Source organism: Sander vitreus, chromosome 2, assembly GCF_031162955.1.
Source record: "Sander vitreus isolate 19-12246 chromosome 2, sanVit1, whole genome shotgun sequence".
Classification (NCBI taxonomy): domain Eukaryota; kingdom Metazoa; phylum Chordata; class Actinopteri; order Perciformes; family Percidae; genus Sander; species Sander vitreus.
In genome coordinates this window covers 415,866-435,000 of record NC_135856.1, presented here as the reverse complement: position 1 = coordinate 435,000, position 19,135 = coordinate 415,866, and the positions used below count along the sequence as shown (strand labels likewise).

At 43.8% G+C, this 19,135-nt stretch overlaps 2 protein-coding genes across 2 annotated transcripts in view; both read left to right on the top strand.

The window, feature by feature from the left end:
- Positions 1-3,885, top strand: part of kat14 (lysine acetyltransferase 14) — a 12,656-nt gene extending 8,771 nt beyond the window's left edge. Inside the window, exons 8-10 of the mRNA XM_078271631.1 lie at positions 2,223-2,398; positions 2,565-2,755; positions 3,252-3,885. Of these exons, the coding sequence (XP_078127757.1) occupies positions 2,223-2,398; positions 2,565-2,755; positions 3,252-3,425 (541 nt within the window). The 3' untranslated portion in view covers positions 3,426-3,885. The remainder of the gene's footprint in view (positions 1-2,222; positions 2,399-2,564; positions 2,756-3,251) is intronic.
- A 1,797-nt stretch (positions 3,886-5,682) lies between these two features.
- LOC144531463 (C-type lectin domain family 4 member E-like) lies at positions 5,683-18,455 on the top strand. Its single transcript, XM_078271621.1, has 7 exons — positions 5,683-5,901; positions 6,133-6,243; positions 6,949-7,017; positions 7,121-7,225; positions 7,728-7,870; positions 8,722-8,834; positions 17,061-18,455. The coding sequence occupies exons 1-7, from the start codon at positions 5,748-5,750 to the stop codon at positions 17,200-17,202; spliced, it is 837 nt and encodes a 278-aa protein (XP_078127747.1). The 5' UTR covers positions 5,683-5,747; the 3' UTR covers positions 17,203-18,455.
- The last annotated feature ends 680 nt before the right edge of the window (positions 18,456-19,135 follow it).

The window sequence follows — 19,135 nt, the reverse complement described above, 5'->3', positions numbered from 1 at the left end:
AACCTCCTCAAACCCTTCATCAGGTAACCTCCTCAAACCTCCTCAAACCTCCTCAAACCCTTCATCAGGTAACCTCCTCAAACCTCCTCAAACCTCCTCAAACCCTTCATCAGGTAACCTCCTCAAACCTCCTCAAACCTCCTCAAACCCTTCATCAGGTAACCTCCTCAAACCTCCTCAAACCCCCTCAAACCCTTCATCAGGTAACCTCCTCAAACCCTTCATCAGGTAACCTCCTCAAACCCTTCATCAGGTAACCTCCTCAAACCTCCTCAAACCCTTCATCAGGTAACCTCCTCAAACCTCCTCAAACCCTTCATCAGGTAACCTCCTCAAACCCTTCATCAGGTAACCTCCTCAAACCTCCTCAAACCCTTCATCAGGTAACCTCCTCAAACCTCCTCAAACCCTTCATCAGGTAACCTCCTCAAACCTCCTCAAACCCTTCATCAGGTAACCTCCTCAAACCTCCTCAAACCCTTCATCAGGTAACCTCCTCAAACCTCCTCAAGCCCTTCATCAGGTAACATTCTCAAACTAGGCCTGCACGATTATTTGTCATAAGATCTCGATTCACCCTGTTCACGATGTCATTTTTAAATAACTTTGATTTTTTTTTTTTGATGAATGACTTTGATTCTCATTTAATGTTACGAGCCGACTGCATCACTAACACTACTACTGTCTTCTGAGAGTTTTAAACATGGACGGTATAAAACAGGGTGTTAAAGAGCTCCCAGCGCTGCAGAGCTCTCCCGTCTCTTCACTGAAGCCTCTGTGTTTACAGGCTGCTGGTGATGATCAATGTGCTCCAGGAGCCAAAAACAATCTGTGTGGTGCTGCCAACTTGTTTAGTTTTGTCATGGTTCATGTGTGCAGTAAACATTACATCATGAGAGACAAACTGTGGCAGAGAATCGTGATTATCAATTCTAAGCTAAAACATCGTGATTCATATTTCCCCCCGAATCGTGCAGGCCTACCTCAAACCCTACATCAGGTAACGGGTTTCCTAAAACATCACAACACACAGAGTAGACCCGTCACCAGAACACATTTTGCTGGACGATAAATTGTCCCAGAAATAATTGCGATAAACGATAATATTGTTGTTCTGTGACCATTTTCATCTAATATAATGATAATGGCATAATGATGCAGGTACACCTTTTCAGAGTCATTTTAAATATCCACAATAAATGAACAAAACAACCAAAAACAATAAATAAAATGGACTCTCAGTCTCTTGTGCTGTAATGTACTTAAATAAAACTAAACACAATCAAAAACAAATAAAATGGATTTTTTCCGGCTGCGATAATTTCCATTTTAAAAATGATCGAGCTCATTTTTATTTATCACGCGATTTAATTGATTTATTGCATATTGCGACAGGCCTACACACATATACATCAGGTAGAGAGGGTCCTGAATCCTTCCTCAGGTAGAGAGGGTCCTGAATCCTCTTCCTCCGGTAGAGAGGGTCCTGAATCCTTCCTCAGGTAGAGAGAGTCCTGAATCCTCTTCCTCAGGTAGAGAGGGTCCTGAATCCTTCCTCAGGTAGAGAGGGTCCTGAATCCTTCCTCAGGTAGAGAGGGTCCTGAATCCTCTTCCTCAGGTAGAGAGGGTCCTGAATCCTTCCTCAGGTAGAGAGGGTCCTGAATCCTCTTCCTCAGGTAGAGAGAGTCCTGAATCCTTCCTCAGGTAGAGAGAGTCCTGAATCCTTCCTCAGGTAGAGAGGGTCCTGAATCCTTCCTCAGGTAGAGAGGGTCCTGAATCCTTCCTCAGGTAGAGAGGGTCCTGAATCCTTCCTCAGGTAGAGAGAGTCCTGAATCCTTCCTCAGGTAGAGAGGGTCCTGAATCCTCTTCCTCCGGTAGAGAGGGTCCTGAATCCTCTTCCTCCGGTAGAGAGGGTCCTGAATTCTTCCTCCAGTAGAGAGGGTCCTGAATCCTTCCTCAGGTAGAGGGTCCTGAATCCTTCCTCCGGTAGAGAGGGTCCTGAATCCTTCCTCCGGTAGAGAGGGTCCTGAATCCTTCCTCAGGTAGAGAGGGTCCTGAATCCTTCCTCAGGTAGAGAGAGTCCTGAATCCTTCCTCAGGTAGAGAGGGTCCTGAATCCTTCCTCAGGTAGAGAGGGTCCTGAATCCTTCCTCAGGTAGAGAGGGTCCTGAATCGTCTTCCTCAGGTAGAGAGGGTCCTGAATCCTTCTGTCTCTTTTTTTAGGAGGGATTATGAGAGTCGTCCAGTGAAGCTGAGGTTGTTGGCAGAGATCAGGGCTCACTCTCACAGGAACGACCCTGACTGGGTCCCTGAACCCAATGCTCCCATCGACTACTGCTACGTCCGCCCAAACCACATCCCCTCTGTCAACGCCATGTGTCACGACAGCTTCTGGCCAGGTAACGCACACACAAACACACACACAGAGACACACAAACACACAGACACACACACACACACACACACACACACACACACACACACACATTCTTCTTACCCAGAACACCCCACCATGAATGTGTGTGTGTGTGTAAATGGATTGTTTGATTGGCTCTGGTCCCCCAGGTGTGGACCTGTCAGAGTGTCTGCAGTACCCAGACTTCAGCGTGGTCGCTCTCTATAAGAAAGTGGTGATCGGCTTTGGTTTCATGGTTCCTGACGTCAAGTACAACGAGGCGTACGTCTCCTTCCTGCTGGTCCATCCCGAGTGGAGGCAAGCCGGCATCGGCACCTTCATGATCTACCATCTCATCCAGGTGAGGAGAGCTGCAGAGTAGAGGGTGACACGGGAATCAATTGTCGCTCCCATCCCATCCCGAGCCCACGAAAATACTCCCGTCATATACCGATCATGTGACTGCAGGTCTAGGTAACATGTATTACCTGCAGTCCTACACTATACACACATTACCTATTACATACATTATATTACATTTCATTACGTAATTCCTAACGGAGATCTTCTCACACTCAAAACACACATTTATCGATTTAGGGTAAATGTCTGTCTTCCGCATACTAAGTAGCCTAGGAATGCCTCGCAACCTTTGGGCGCACTCACCTCATTGCAGCATCATTTTTAATTTAATCTCTGGCTCCGTCCCGCTCCCGTTGATTTCTACGCTCTGTTCCGTCCCTATCACGTCACCAACATTGAGATTGACTCCGTGACCCACGGGAGTCCCAAAAAATTTAATATTTATGTCTGACGTGATGTTTGTGTGTCTCAGACGTGATGTTTGTGTGTTTCAGACGTGCATGGGGAAGGACGTGACGCTGCACGTGTCGGCCAGTAATCCCGCCATGCTGCTTTATCAGAAGTTTGGTTTCAAAGCCGAGGAATACATCCTGGACTTCTACGATAAATACTATCCGGTGGACAGCACCGAGTGCCGCCACGCCTTCTTCCTCCGCTTGAGGCGCTGAGAACATATATTTTGCTGTGGTATCCAAGTCCCGCCCACACACCTGCCGGGCCAATCAGGAGTCAATCCCAACTGTCAATCATGAGGTTTCAGCCTGTTTTTATAGCATCAAATAACTAATAAAAAGCCAACGGACACTCGAGCAGAACTTCCTAAAGTGACAGAAACTTTTATTTCACGTGTACTTTGAGTTCTGTTAGTACTGAAAGATGGTTTCAGTCTGCAGGGCCATGCCTGGCTCAAAGGCACCCGGGCAGTATCTGCTGAAGGGGGGGGGGGGTATTACACTAGTGACCCTCCGACAACACTGACTCAATCAAACTGTACTTCTCTTATGTAATGATGAATAAATGTGACTGTTTTTGTGGCGTTTCTAAAGACAATGTACAACACAGAAATTCTGACAAACTAAAATAATTCAGAAAATCTAAACTGTGTTAAAATAAAGTCTGTTTCATATATGAGTTGGTCGGTTCTTCACAGACGGAAAAACGGTTGTTTGTTTTACAGTTCAGCAGTGATCCAGACTGAAAGTGTGTGTGTGGCTATCTGTGTGTGTGTGTGTGTGTTTTTTATATTTGGAGATGTGTTGACATCCTGAGTTTTGTTTTTTTTAATGATCTGCAGAATATTCTGCGTCTGCAGCTTGTGTGTGTGCTGATAAAACTTTAGTATCTGATAGACTTTTGGAAGTGAAACGTGATGAAAGCTGCTTCTCTTTCCTTCATTCAGCAGACTGTTGGTCCAGCAGGGGGCGCTAGAGCTGCTCAGCAGATAAGTTGATGTCGCCCCCTACATACACGGTACAGATCCATTTGTCTGACACGACTGAAGCGTGGTGTCGTGACGTCATACGTCCATGGTTGATGCTCCACGCCCCTGACCAGCGGCTGATTGGACGCGTGACGTGTCTGGCTGCTCGAGAATTTCAACAGTGTGTCATGGCGGCTCGTTGAGAATACGATCTGACGTGTTTCTGAAAACATTTGAAGAGAGAAATAGGCCACTCGGTTGCTGAATCTTTCTTCATTTCAGATCATCAAAGGTCCGTTTAACAGATTTTCGTCTACTTCTACTGGATAGTCGCGTCACGTTCAACGGATTCATTTGCATAAAGATGGGCATCGGCCGGCTTTATGACGTGCAGCATTTTTTCAAACGCAGCGCCGCCTTCCCAGAATGTTTTGTGTGCACGTTGAAGTCGCTTGACGTCACCCAGAAGAACAGAGGGGAGCGTGGCGCGACAGAGGCGTCGCACGGTCAAATGGCTCTGTACTGACGGGGAGAAAGAAACCGCTGCAGGCAACAAATGTTACGGTTCGTGTCCACGTTGGTGGTTGGTTTAACAATAGTCTCGCTTTGCCAGACCTTCCTCCACAGCACGCTGGAGGAGGGTCTGGCTAGTCCACACAGCATTCCTGGATGGGAGAACAACGTGCTCTGGTTTTTTGGCATTTCTTTAAACCAATCACAACTGCCGTGGGCGGGGCTAAGCTCCGGACAGAGCCACGGTGCCTCTGCTAAATAGTCTCAGGAAGGAACTTGTTTTGGTGGAACGTGGACGTTCAAAAGTAGTTTTAATCAGAGGGACAGATAGTCTAGCTAGCTGTCTGGATTTACCCTGCAGAGATCTGAGGAGCAGTTAACCATAGTCCTCACAAATCCACCAGAGGTTAGAACGCCAACACAGAGACAGAGGAAGGAGACGGACATCCAGCCTAAATGAGGGACATCCGGCGGATTTTCCGTCGGCAACGGAGCAATCCTGGAAATGGATATAGACTATATCTAAACGATATCTAAACGACAGTAAGACTAATATCTGTACTAGGAGTCTAAAGATGTACTTTATGTTGAAGAACAAAACCGTTATGTCCATGTGTAATCTATAAAACAGTTTGTAAACTCACTGAAATAATTGGCAAATATAAAATGGATCTGAACAGAACAAAAAAAACTGCGGTCACGTCACAGTTCTTGTGTCAGAGAGACGTGTAAATGCAGCTATGCACTGATACTGTGTGGGTATTTCATCATGTTTACAATCAGGAAGAAACATCTTTATTTGATTAGCTTTACTTAACTTTAATATACTTTTATAAGGTTTATCTGAAGGGTTTCATTATGCTGATTCCCAAACGACTGGATGCCTAAATCTGAGTCAACTTTTTAAGTTAAGTGGGACTTTTCATCTAACAGTAACACATGTATTAGTGTGTACCTGTCTTCGTGGTTTGTGCTGCTGCCACTTCCTGTGTTAAATGATTGCTCAACTCAAAGACAGACAGTGTCCCTAACCATAGGTTCAGTTCAGTTTGTCAAGATGGCTGCAGATACTGTCGCTGCGCCACGTTTGAGCTTGAATGTGAAATATAACAGAAACATCGTTGAAGAGAACAGCGGAGAGGAAGAGGAGAATCAGCTGAAGATCTTAGAGGATGAAGAGCATTACGCTGATCTCGGGTCACAAAGAGCCAGTAAGTCTGAAATGATGATTGTTGTAAAGGGGAAGTTCATCTCAGTTTCTGTGAGGCTTTATTTGAACTAGATATTAAGTGTTAATTCACAATGAATCAATCCACCATTAGTTACCATTCATTGTGAGTGTTTATCAGGTGTCTTGGTGATGTAATCCGGTGCCTCGTGAGTCATTATTCTTATCGTTCAAACTTCAAACGAACAGTAAAACATGTTCTGGATGTATTTAGTCTCTGTAGGACCACGCAACCCTGCAGCCGGCAACAGAAGGTGCTTCAGAGCTATTGCAGTAACTCTGGGAGGGTTTTATCTTCTGGCAACGGCTGGACTCTTCATTCGCTGTGAGTAATTATGTTTTTAATACAAACTGTCATATCTTAAAGGAGAAATATCATGAAATACTTTTCAGTGCTTGTGCAAATACGTTTGGGTATTTGGAGTGCCTACCAATCCCAACTGTGAAAGAAGACCCCGTCAGGTTTTTGTAGGCTGCCTAGATCATAAAAGATGCGATTCAACAAGATATTCACATTTGATTCCCCTTCCTCTTTCTCATGCCAGCTCATTAGAAAATACCACCAACATCTAAATATCTCCACCCACAGCTTAACCACTAACCATGTTTTTCATAAGCCAATCAGAGCAGACTATTTGTTTTTGGGAGGGTGTTAAAGTGACAGGCGCTAAACCGGAGCTTGTTTTGGTTCTTTTTCACACTTGATACTGTCATGGTTGTGGTTTTCAGTTATAGTTTTTCCTGTTTTATTTTTTCAATGCATTCATAGTCAAAGTGATATTTCATTGTGCGCAGGATGTTACTTATTTCTGTCTTTAGTTTAAAGCAGAATGATTCAATGTTGTTGGTCTTTCTTATTTTGTTGTGGTTTTCACCAGATATTTTTTAGTCTTTTTGCTCTTTTATAGTTTTACATTTTATAAAAAAATCTTTTTATTACCTTTCTCTATGTAACTGTACTTATTTCTGCTGCTGCAACACCAGAGAGTGAATCAATCAATAAAGTCTTAAACCTTATCTTATATTTCAGTCACTTTGCTGCAGACCAGATACGACCAACTGAGCAGCAACTACAGCAGGCTCCAGAGGAAAGTTTCTGGTAAGAAAGGTTTCAAATCACCATTACACACAGGATCAAACTTCACACTGTCTATAAATAATCTCTCTCTCTAATACTTTCATCTATTGCTGTTTATCTCAAGACATATCCGTTGAAAACAGTCAGTTACAGAGCAGCTACGAAACACTGAGTGTAAATCACAGTCAGTTACAGGATGAAGTAAAGCAGCTGGAGACCAGAATTAAAGGTGAGAAAGTTTAAAATCAGTAAATACCTGTATTATACACATTTACGTCATAGAACTTGATTGTGTATAAAGTAACAAAAAATAGCCGGTGCAACACAGATGTCTTCTTACTTGATAGTTTTATTACTTAAGGTGCAAAACAGTGACTAACATTTCGATAGAGTTACATCTTGCACCTTAAGTAATAAAACTATCAAGTAAGAAGACATCTGTGTTGCACCGGCTATTTTTTGTTACTTTATACCGTTTTTGTCCTGCCTTGGTTGCACCGGATTGTTGTGGTCTGCAGAAGCGCAGAGAACTTTCTCTTTTTTAACTTGATTGTGTATTAACCGTTGATTAAACAGTTTCATGCTGTTAAACTGTTTTGCTGATGATGTGAATATTTCTGTTAGAGACGGTCACTTACGAATGAGATGTAAAACCTGAGTGAAAAGTATTTACAGAGTAAACATCCTGACAGGGAAACATGACAGAGGAACTACATTTGTTTGACTTTAAGAGAAGCTGTGTCCTGACAGCTGGAAGAGATTTGGATACAGTTTTTACTTTAAATCTGAGAAGAGGAACTATTGGTTTGGAAGCAGAGATGACTGTGAGCAGAGAAGAGCAGATCTGGTCGTCATAAACAACGAAGAGGAACAGGTTAGTGTGTTTGTAGGAGCCATTTATATCCACTTTTTAGTTATTATTTATTTTAGCCACTTGGGGGAGTATTGCACTAGGTGTGGTACGTCACTGGGAATTAGGTATATTTGCAGGTGTGGCAATCAATGAGAGGAAGGTGTGGATGGCGGGGAACACAACTTACCATAGCCGAGCGGGCACCCACTCCACTGACAATAGGCCACAGCACTTAAGTAATCACCACTGGGTGAAGTACTATTTTATGTGAAATACCCTTTTTTCTACTTTTATAATAAACGGGAACACCACCCAAAGAGAACTAATGCCTGGACCTAAAATCTTTTTGCTACGCGTTGAGAACACCATGCCATCCATACCGAGGCTTATAGGATAGCTTCAGCAGTATTTGTTTCTGAGTGATCATAGAGAAAAAGAAATATAAAATATAATATATCAAAATTGTAAATGAAATGTTAATGTTAAATGTTGAAATGTTAACTGTCTTATGAGCACTAACGGTGCAGTTCCTCATGCATTCTCTGTTTCTCTGCTGATTATAAATGTCTTTCTTCACTTCCCTCCGTTACTAATGTCTGTTTACTGTCATGCTGTTGAGTCCAGTCCTCAGTGTGTGGTGGACCGAGGGATCCGTCTTGTCTTGTGTAACTACAGTCTGTTTGTCAAGATGTTCCATGTTGTTTGTTTGGTTCTATTGAAACTATGGTTGGTTATTTGTGTATGATTAGTGTTTCTGATTCATGCATCATGGGGGGATTTTTTTGTTGCAATACATTTTCTCTTTCCTTTACTACAACAGAAATGCTGAACTGTGAACAGAGAAATGATTGTTATCTCTTTTCAACTTCTAGAAGTTTGTCACTGAGCTGAGTAAGGATGGAGAGTACTGGATTGGTCTACGGTATAGACGGAGACAAGGAGAATGGAAATGGGAATGGGTCGACGGATCACTGCTGACAGAAACGTGAGATATTTCAAAGGTTTTTCTTTTCATCACAATTCCATCAGTCACTCTGTCACTAAAATAAATGTTTTAAATAAAAGGATGCTGAGTTAAAGCTGCTTTTTCCAATTAGTGTTTGAGAAAGAGAGAGAGAGAGATTTTAGATTTTTAATAAAACCTGGTGATCAAGTTGTTGTAAATGGCGACTATAGGTGCCGATTTATGTTTTCCTCCATGGGCGCTTCGTGGGAAATTAAGAATCAATGACACCAGCATAACCAATCACACTATGACAGACGCTCCACTTAGCACCAACTGGAATGTTTAATTGCACGTATCGGCCTATGAATGGTGTTGATTTTGGATTGAAAAAGTGAGAGAAAAGACTTGAATTTGTCCACTGTGAAGGTTGTAGAAACTTTGTCAGGTTGGTTAAGAAGTTTGTTTATTGTAAAAAACCAGAGGAGCACGCAAAAGTAAAAACCAAAAACCTAACGGTAGGAGGCAAATGTCAGTAAATATTGAGAAGTGTGAGCTGCAAGGTCTGTGCTACATTCCCATTGCAAATATGCCATTAACATAGATTGAGTAATAGGGCCAAAACTCGTCTACGTTGATTATAGCGCACCCTAATGGCCGATCTTCGCCACATTTGGCACAGAGCCTCAGAGCGGCATGCCGAACAAGCATCACAAGTTTCGTGTTGATTGCATTTACTGTGGCAGAGATATTGCAATTGCAAATTTCCCATTTAAATGCATTGAGTTATTGGCCAAAACAAATAAACGCTAAAGGCCGATCTTCACCAAATTTGGTACAGAGCATCGTAGTGGGATGTTGAACAATGATCTCAAGTTCATTGCTGATAACATTTAATTTGGTCGAGATATGATATGATACGTGTGTGGTAGCTAGCTAGGAAAATTTGTTTGGTCGTCAAATGCGCATACTTTAACGTAGCAAAATTCCTTGAGTAACTTTTGGTCACGTCCATCTGGAGATGCTACGTACCAAGTTTCGTGCTGATCCGTCGCACAGCCTAGGACGAGTTCGAAAAAGTTGGTTTTGCGCATTGCGCGATATTGCGAAAAAAAAAACTTTTGAGCGGAAATGGGCGTGGCCTATATCATGTGATTCAGCTTGATTCAAGGAACACGTGGATTTTTAATGTGTGATGTGTAATGTGGGAGTTAAAGGCAAAAAAACCATTATAGCGCCACCTAGTGGTCCACATGTGTAATGTTTGGTAGGTGTGGTGCATGACCCATTGTCTATCTACCCTGTAAATTTAAAGTTGTTCACGTTAGCGTAAGTAGTAAATTTGGACTTTGGTCTCATAGGCCACGCCCACTTTGACCCCTCAGTACCCCACTCTAGGGTTGGCCTCAGGAGTGGTCCTAGTTGGTACCCAACACATTTTGTAAAAATCGGATGAGGGGTTCTTGAGATATAAACTTTTTACGTACTTGTAGCGCCCCCTACTGACCGATTTTTGTAAAATGCGCGGGGGACCTTCAGAGGGTCATGGTAAACAATAATCTAAAGTTTTGCGTTGATGGCATTTATTTTGGCCGAGATATGCCAAAGTTGGTGTTTTCATAGTTAGCTACACAAATTTGTTTGTGCGTAATTTTTATCTTATCAAAATTATTTTTATTAACTTTTTGTCCGGCCCATCTGGGGATGCTATCTGCCAAATGTCGTGCAAATCGGTCGCACGGTCTAGGAGGAGTTTGAAAAAGTAGGTTTTTGATAAATCCCGATTTTTCACGCATAAAAGTTTAGGCGGAAATGGGCGTGGCCTATATCACGTGATTCAGTTGGATCCAGGGAACGCGTGGATGTATGGTTTTTAAATGTCCGGTGTGGGAGTTATAGGGAGTTATAGGGCCAAATGAGTTTTTTCTGCTATAGCGCCACCTAGTGGTGGAAGTGGGTGAATTGTTGCGCCTGAGGTCCTTGCGGAGTTTCAGACCAGTCCTGAAAATGCCAATCCCCACCATGTACGGTTTAGGCTGTAGTCGGAGTTGTAGGCGGAGAAGAATAATGATGATGATGATTAATCAGTAGAAAAACAATAGGGTTCTACAGCCCTGCTGTGCGAACGGCGTAGCTCTTGCGTCCGCCGGTTCTTCCAGACTCGGGCTTGGACCCCTAAAAACATTTTTTCCATCACAATAAATTGGGCCACAGAAAATATGCACCTAAAAAAATTATTTTTACTTTTAAATGTAATTTACACGACAAACAATCCCGTCCCTCCCTAAATACTCCGTCAGATATTAAATCATCTCCTACTACACAACATAATCCATCTTTATAGCACCACTGTGTCAGAAACTCATCAATGTTATTCATTTATAAAACCTAAAATCAACCCAGACTCTGGCTTTCACTAGCGAGATGAAAACAGGAAGTGCTTCCTGTCCTGTCCTGTCCTCTACTTTATTCTTCCTACTACTGTAGATGGACATTTTTGCCTCTCCTACAATCAGGTTAAGTAATTTCCATTTAGAGGCATCACCTTTTCTATATCCAGCTCCAAAAATGAAGACAACCTTAGACCACTTCTCTCCAAACCGTGTAAAAACCCTCTCCAGCTCATCAAACAGCGCCCAGAGTCTCTGGCATTCATAAAAACAGTGAGAAACTGTCTCTCCTTCACCACAGAATGGACAACCACTTCCAACTGTTGGGTTGATTACAGAAATAAAGCATTTACAGCAATGGCTCCATGTAAAATCCTCCACTGTAAATCCCCAGTCCTTTTCTTCAGAGGAGATTTATAAAGAACCCTGGTTTCACACTACTGTCCACCCCCAGTCTCTGTCTCCACACTGTGTCCACCCCCAGTCTCTGTCTCCACCCCCAGTCTCTGTCTCCACACTGTGTCCACTCCCAGTCTCTGTCTCACACTGTGTCCACCCCCAGTCTCTGTCTCCACACTGTGTCCACTCCCAGTCTCTGTCTCCACCTCCAGTCTCTGTCTCCACACTGTGTCCACCCCCAGTCTCTGTCTCCACCTCCAGTCTCTGTCTCCACACTGTGTCCACCCCCCGTCTCTGTCTCCACCCCCAGTCTCTGTCTCCACACTGTGTCCACCCTCAGTCTCTGTCTCCACCCCCAGTCTCTGTCTCCACACTGTGTCCACCCCCAGTCTCTGTCTCCACCCCCAGTCTCTGTCTCCACACTGTGTCCACCCTCAGTCTCTGTCTCCACCCCCAGTCTCTGTCTCCACACTGTGTCCACCTCCAGTCTCTGTCTCCACACTGTGTCCACTTTCAGTCTCTGTCTCCACACTGTGTCCACTCCCAGTCTCTGTCTCCACACTGTGTCCACTCCCAGTCTCTGTCTCCACACTGTGTCCATCCCCAGTCTCTGTCCACCCCCAGTCTCTCTCGCCACACTGTGTCCACCCCCAGTCTCTGTCTCCACACTGTGTCCACTCCCCCAGTCTCTGTCTCCACACTGTGTCCACTCCCAGTCTCTGTCTCCACACTGTGTCCACTCTTCCATTCAGTTTTTCTCTGTTCAGGAATTTTACACAACATTTGTACACAAATATTTACCAAAGTGGTGGCCAAGGTTTAGTACACATAGAAAGTAGAGTGGCAACTTTCAGAGTACAGTTTGTACAGAAATAGGAGCTGTCACCCTGAGGAGAATGGTGGATGTGGCTGGGCCAGGGCTGACTGATACATCGGTGGTGGCTTCCCTTCTGGGGCAGAGGTCTATTCGATAGACCAGGAACGTTTTAGAGAGAGACTGACAAAGGGGGAACGTAACATGCTCCAGGACTATTGTGTTGGCGTGGAAACGCCTGATGGGAGTGATCCTTTTCCAGAGTTGGGATTTGCTCCTAAACTGGATGGATTTACTGGGGATTGTTTAAATGTGATGGACTCTAAGTATGTGGACTTTTATACTGTCAAAGGAAATAAAACACTCTGAGATACCCAATGTAACTTGTCCCAAAAAAAATCCACTAAAACAGCTTGTACCTGTTGAATGAGCCCTTTTGGGGGCTCCATACAGGCCAACCGATGCCACAGAGCAGATGCTACCAGATTATTAATAATTAGTGCTCTGCCTCTAAATGACAGTTGTGGTTTAAGGCATTTCCACTTATTGAGTGTTTTTTCTCTACCACTCCCTCCCAGTTCTTTTTAACAATAGTCTACCAACGTACACACCAAGATATTTAAGACCACCAATCCTCCTGGAAGACTGGCCAGACCCCTCCTCCAACTCCCAATGCTTCACTTTTTTCCCCAATTTACCTTTGCAGCTGATATTATTCCAAAATCCTTGACAATACTATTTTTTTTATATCTTCCTGATTTTTTACAAACACGACATCGTCCGCATACACAGATAAGACCTGTTTCTTGTTAAAACCCTTTACAGACAACCCCTCAATACTAGCCCAGACCTTACATAACATGGGCTCTATAGAAAGTGAGTACAACATGCCTGAGAGAGGACAGCCCTGCCTCACCCCCCTATGCACCTTAAAAGGGGCACTCAGACCACCATTGATTTTCAACACACTCTCAATGTCATGGTACAAAACCTTGATCATGGCTATAAGACACGGGCTGAGGCCAAAAACCTCCAGAACTTTCCAGAGATAAAAGGTGCTAAGACCAGTCTCAATACCCAAAGGACTAGAAACGTCCAAAATATCTCTGATTAAGGACACATTGTCCAGGATGGACCTACCAGGCACACAGTAGGTCTGGTCTTCATGGATCACCATCTCCAGCACATCTCAGTCTGTTGGCCAATGCTTTGGACAGGATTTTATAGTCTGTACAGAGAAGAGACACAGGACACCAGTTTCTGACCTCTTGTAGATCCCCTTTCTTCGGTAAGAGAGTTATTACTGCTCTCCTGCAACTTATCGGCAGCAACATGTCTTTAAAACTCTCATTAAAAAACGTTAAAAGATCTTCACCCAAGTCCCTCCAGAACTCATCAATGTCCGGGGCCTTCCCCCCCTCCATACTCTGCAGGGCTGTGAACAGTTCCTGCAATGCCAGTGGTTCCTCAAGCACAACGTTCATGTCGTCTGGGACTTTGGGCAACCCTTCACAGGATTCAAACAGTGCTTCTTCTTCTTTGTACTCACTGCTGTAAAGCTCTGAGTAGAAGCCCACTGCATGCCTCCTTATCTCATTTGAATCTCTGAGTTCTCGTCCAGTAGCAGAGTGCAGAGCATGAAGAAATCTGCTCTGCCCATTTTTCTTCTCAAGGCCAAAGAAGAACTTAGACGGTGCATCCATCAGTCCACACTCTGGAAACGTGACCGGACCAACGCCCCCTGAACCTTGGTGCCTAGTAGGTCTCTAAGGGCAGACTTTTTCGATTTGAGATCTTCAATATGACCCCGATTTCCAGTGGAATCTACCAAATTCTGCAATTCCACAATTTCAATCTCCAGATCCCTCATTGACCTGGTGATGTCCCGTGTGACATTGAGAGTATATTGTTGACAGAGTTGTTTTACCTCTGCCTTCCCACAATCCCACCACTGCCTCAGAGAGTTAAAATCTTGTTTTCTGGTTCTAAAAATACCCCAAAAAAACCTGAAACAACCCTTAAAATTATCATCACTCAACAGCGTTGTGTTAAAATGCCAAAAAGCACTTTTAGGTTTTATATTTGTAATCAACACATTGCACATGACCAGGGAATGGTCAGTAAAACCCACAGGAACCATACTGCACTTTGGAAAAATGTTAAAATGATGTTTAAAACAATAGAAACTAGACATAGATTACATTCCCTCTAGTGTGAGCCCAAGTATACTGCCTTTCATCACCATTCATCCTTCTCCAAACATCTATTAAGTCATGGGTTCCCAGCGTTTGCCTCAGTTCTCTCTGCGATGCACTGTGAGGTTCTGAGTGATTCCTATCTAAAAGATCATTTTCTGTACAATTAAAATCCCCTCCTAAAAATAAGAGAGAGAGAGAGAGAGAGAGAGAGAGAGACAGACAGAGAGAGAGAGACAGAGAGAGACAGAGAGAGAGAGAGAGACAGCGAGAGAGACAGCGAGAGAGACAGAGAGAGAGAGAGAGAGAGAGAGAGAGAGAGAGAGAGAGAGAGAGAGAGAGAGAGAGAGACAGAGAGAGAGAGAGTGAGAGAGAGAGAGAGAGAGACAGAGAGAGACAGAGAGAGAGAGAGAGAGAGAGAGAGAGAGAGAGAGAGAGAGAGAGAGAGAGAGACAGAGAGAGACAGAGAGAGACAGAGAGAGAGAGAGAGAGACAGAGAGAGACAGAGAGAGAGAGAGAGACACACCAAATTTAGAACCTGGCACTTGTGCTTGTGATGTCGACTGTAATTAAAACCACAAATAAACACCTGTTTGCTGAAAACCTCTCCACATTTGATAAATACAGTTTGTAGAAACAAACTCACTCAGAAACTCAGAGAAGCAGTGAAATACTGTCTCTCTCAGTCCACAGAATGGACATTTGTCCTCAACAGCAGCGTTTATAATGGACACAAAAGAGTTCACTGCAATAATCCCATGAAGGATCCTCCACTGCAAGTCTGCATGTCTTTTAGACAGTGGAGGTTTGTAGATGGACCTCCATGCAGGTCTAAAACTCAGGGCCAGACCAAAGTGACTCCTCTATGGAGTGTCAGTCCGTCCATTCAGCTTGGTCTTGTTCAGTGTTTTCACCATCAGACCGTAAAAAGCTTTTCCTGAGGCATTCTCCAGAGAGATGGCCCACACCGGCTCCAGCAGAGGGCCCGACAGGCTTTATAATCCGGGAGCAAACCAAGGGAAAGATACGGGTCGTTCTCGTTCGGCAGCATTTCCCATTACTGAAAGAGTCTAGGAGGAAACATTCATGTCCCGTCAGCTTATGTCTCCAGTACTCCAGAAGTTGCCCAGTGACCCGGACCGACCTGAGACCAAGTCGAGCAGCCAGATGGACGGGGTTGTCCAGCCGAGGGCCAGCCAGCTCCACCACCTGACCCAGAGTGGAAATCCCTGCATTTTTCAGCACCCTGGACAGAGTTGCTCCTCCCCAGCCAGGATAGTCCAGCACCATCCCAAACAGCACATGTTCCTGCAGGAGCCAATGCAGAGAGTCTGCCTGCTCTGCTCTCTGTCTCCTCAGTAGGTTCCACACGATACAAACACTCCTATAAAAACCCGGCAAAGACAACTTGCCCATGTTGTTGGTGTCCATTAAAAACAAATTAAAATCCAGGCTGAGGCTGTTAAACCGCTGCAGAATGCAGCAGGATAAAGGCCTCCACAAAACGTTTGTCAGTCCAGTGAGCATCCTCACTGGACCATATCAGTAAAACCCTCCACCTTAAAAGAAAAGGACAGGTTTAGATCACTCGTTGTATCTTTGAGAATCGTGTACACCTGTCTCCGGTGACACACGACGTGCCTCAGCTGCGGGGATTTGCAGCCCAAAGACACCATTTTTATCGGAGAGACGAGTTGTCCATAGCGGGACAAGTCTTTCACCAACATTTCATTTTTAATGAACGGAGGAGCATTTGGGATCATTACCCTTATGGCCAGACTAACCAGCGGGAGAACGGGAGTGAAAGTGTCTTGGATCACTACACCGTTCTCTGCCACCTGGCTTACTGCAGAGCTACTGCTCAGGAAGATAACGATCTCTCCGTTCATACGGGAAGCAGACTTAACGCTGCAGAACCCAACCACCTCTCCCACCGCTAAACCGGCCTCCTCCACAGAACATTGTACAGCTGGGTTGAGTTTGACGTCATGACGCCGAGTCCGCTTCTCAAACTCAGCCGCAGCGGCTTCCGCCACCGGCGTTGTGCCAAATAAAGACACGCTGCCAGTTACACCACCACCAACACACCAAAACTCTAAACACACCACTAACTAATGAAAAGAAATAAACATGTACACATTCACAAAAAAAAGAGAAAAAAAGGAGAAAGGGCGCCATCTTGGTTAGATATCAGAAAAGCTGTGACAGCTTGTTTTTTGGGGATGATTCCTGTCAGTAAAAACCTTCAGTGACTGAAAACAGAGATGTGGGAGTACTGGACACGGGTTCACTCTGTCACTGGCAGCCGTTACAGATTACATCGATCTCCAAAGCTGAGTCGCAAATGAGTTATTGAAATAATACCAGATAATATGAATATGTTATGTGAAATTCAACAGTTTACTTTAAATGAATACCAATCAAGAGTTTCAGCCGTGTTTAATTAAAGGACGTTTTATTTCTCTGACAGGTTCTGGGCAGCAGGACTGCCTCACGTTGACGGTAACTTTACCGCTGCAACATGCTGCGATCAACGAGGAAAATGGACACAAAGAAGTGAAGTAAGATATAATGGCCCTAAGAAGTGGATCTGTGAGAAAAAGATCCTCTGAACTCTGTGATGACAGAGGGGTGTGTAGTGTTGGGACCAGCTTTGTCAAATCAGACTAATTAACATTTTGCTCTGTAGATTATTCTGTGTCTAAATAACCTGGATTACATAGATTTCATCCCTCTGCCCTTCATAGTGCACAATCTGGTTAGAAGTCCTGAGCCCTTCTTCTGGAGTCCTACAGGATTATAATAGTAAAAGCTAATACAAACATGGAAATGCAGGTTTTCAGCTTTTAGAACATTTTACACACCACCCAAAATAAAACCCCTCCCTACCTCCATCTCCCCTCCCTAACTCATCCCTACAACCTATCAAATCAAATCATTATTCATGTCTTACGCTGCAGCTGGTATTCTTGTATTTGTATCTTATCCTATTGTAGCCTGTTCTTATTTTTTTAATCTCCTTCATGAAAGTTTTTAACTTCTCTTTAATGTTTTATGTAAAGTGTTTTGAATTGCCTCGTTGCTGAAATGTGCTATAGAAATAAAGTTGCTTTGCCCTACGACCTGCAGCCTGTCAGTCAGTCACCAGGGCACAGAGAGACTTTTAGCGTCAAAAACAAACGCCAGAGACACCTGACCAAGCGTCTGTATTTGACGCGATGGGAGTGAGAATGTGTTGTTATATTGTATTGCAGCGGACGCTGTCTGCGTGGCGTTTTGAAAAGTGGAACCACACTTGGGACGGCTTTACTGGCGTTAACGTGACTCGCTGTGACTTCAACAAGCTGCAGAGGTGATGTAGTTTTCTCCATCTGCTCCACAGCTCTATGTGTGTGTGTGTGTGTGACTCTGTGCGTGCGTGTGTGTGTGTGTGTGTGTGTGTGTGTGTGTGTGTGTGTGTGTGTGTGTGTGTGTGTGTGTGTCAAAGCTGAGCCCAGCTATCTGAAATATGCAGAGAGGAATAAGGAGATCGAGCTTACGTACGAGCTCTCAGGTACTGAGATTTGACACGATTGATATTATGTGAATTGGTCCCCGGTAGTACCGGCCTAATCCGGTTGGTACCCTAAAGAGGACAGAGTTTGGTACCCAACCCCACCCTAAACCCAACAGGGGTTGAAGGGGTTTCAGAGGTACTGCAGTGACTCTGGGAGGGTTTCATCTCCTGGTATCGGCTGGACAAACCCTGTGAGGAATTACAAATTGTGAAATCTTGAGTCCCTTTTTGTTTTTGTAATGTCATGTGTAAGGCTTAGATAATATAATAAAATATACATTTATTATATTAAAACTTTTTTCAGAGCTCTGAAAATGTAATGCAGCATTTGTCTTTCTTCCAAAGTGTATTTTCATCATGAATCTTCTTTGTGTGTATTTCTGAGGAAGTCTTGAACACTTCCGGACTTTTATTTTGAAACTCAGCAACTGATCTGCACCAGACGCTGTAGTATCTACTGCGGCTAACTTCACACTTTGAACCAGATGGCGTCTAGCAGAAAGGTGTTAGCAGCAGTGTTGGGCAAGTTACTTCAAAAATGTAATACAATATGGATTACTAGTTACTGTCATCTGAGAGTAATTAGTTATATTACAATATTATTGTCTCTGAATTGTAATGCGTTACACTACTTTTGAGTTACTTTTACCAAAATATCCAGGGAAGTATGACTTGGCATTCTAAAATGCTGAAATGGAGTTTACTGCAGCTCATTATATATCCAGTCAGGACAATATGGTGTAGCATGATGACTGTGTGGGCCCCTAAGACTACTAACAACCTAATATAATACATACAGTGAAGGCTCATGGCACAATACAAAAAGTAACAATCACTGTCAGAATTACAAAAGCAGGCAAAGCATTAAAATCTGGTAGATTGTGATAATGTACTCTTACTATTTAAAGCCTAGGCCTATGCATATCGATCACATCAGAGCTGGAGCCCACTATTATGTAACCTATAATCTAATGATGATAAGATGTCCA

Bases quoted from the DNA above. Each gene is read 5' to 3' on its own strand.
- LOC144531463 (XM_078271621.1), top strand. From the start codon at position 5,748: ATGGCTGCAGATACTGTCGCTGCGCCACGTTTGAGCTTGAATGTGAAA. The intron at 6,244-6,948 runs GTGAGTAATTAT...CTTATATTTCAG, and splicing joins GGCTGGACTCTTCATTCGCT to TCACTTTGCTGCAGACCAGA. The intron at 7,871-8,721 runs GTTAGTGTGTTT...TTCAACTTCTAG, and splicing joins TAAACAACGAAGAGGAACAG to AAGTTTGTCACTGAGCTGAG.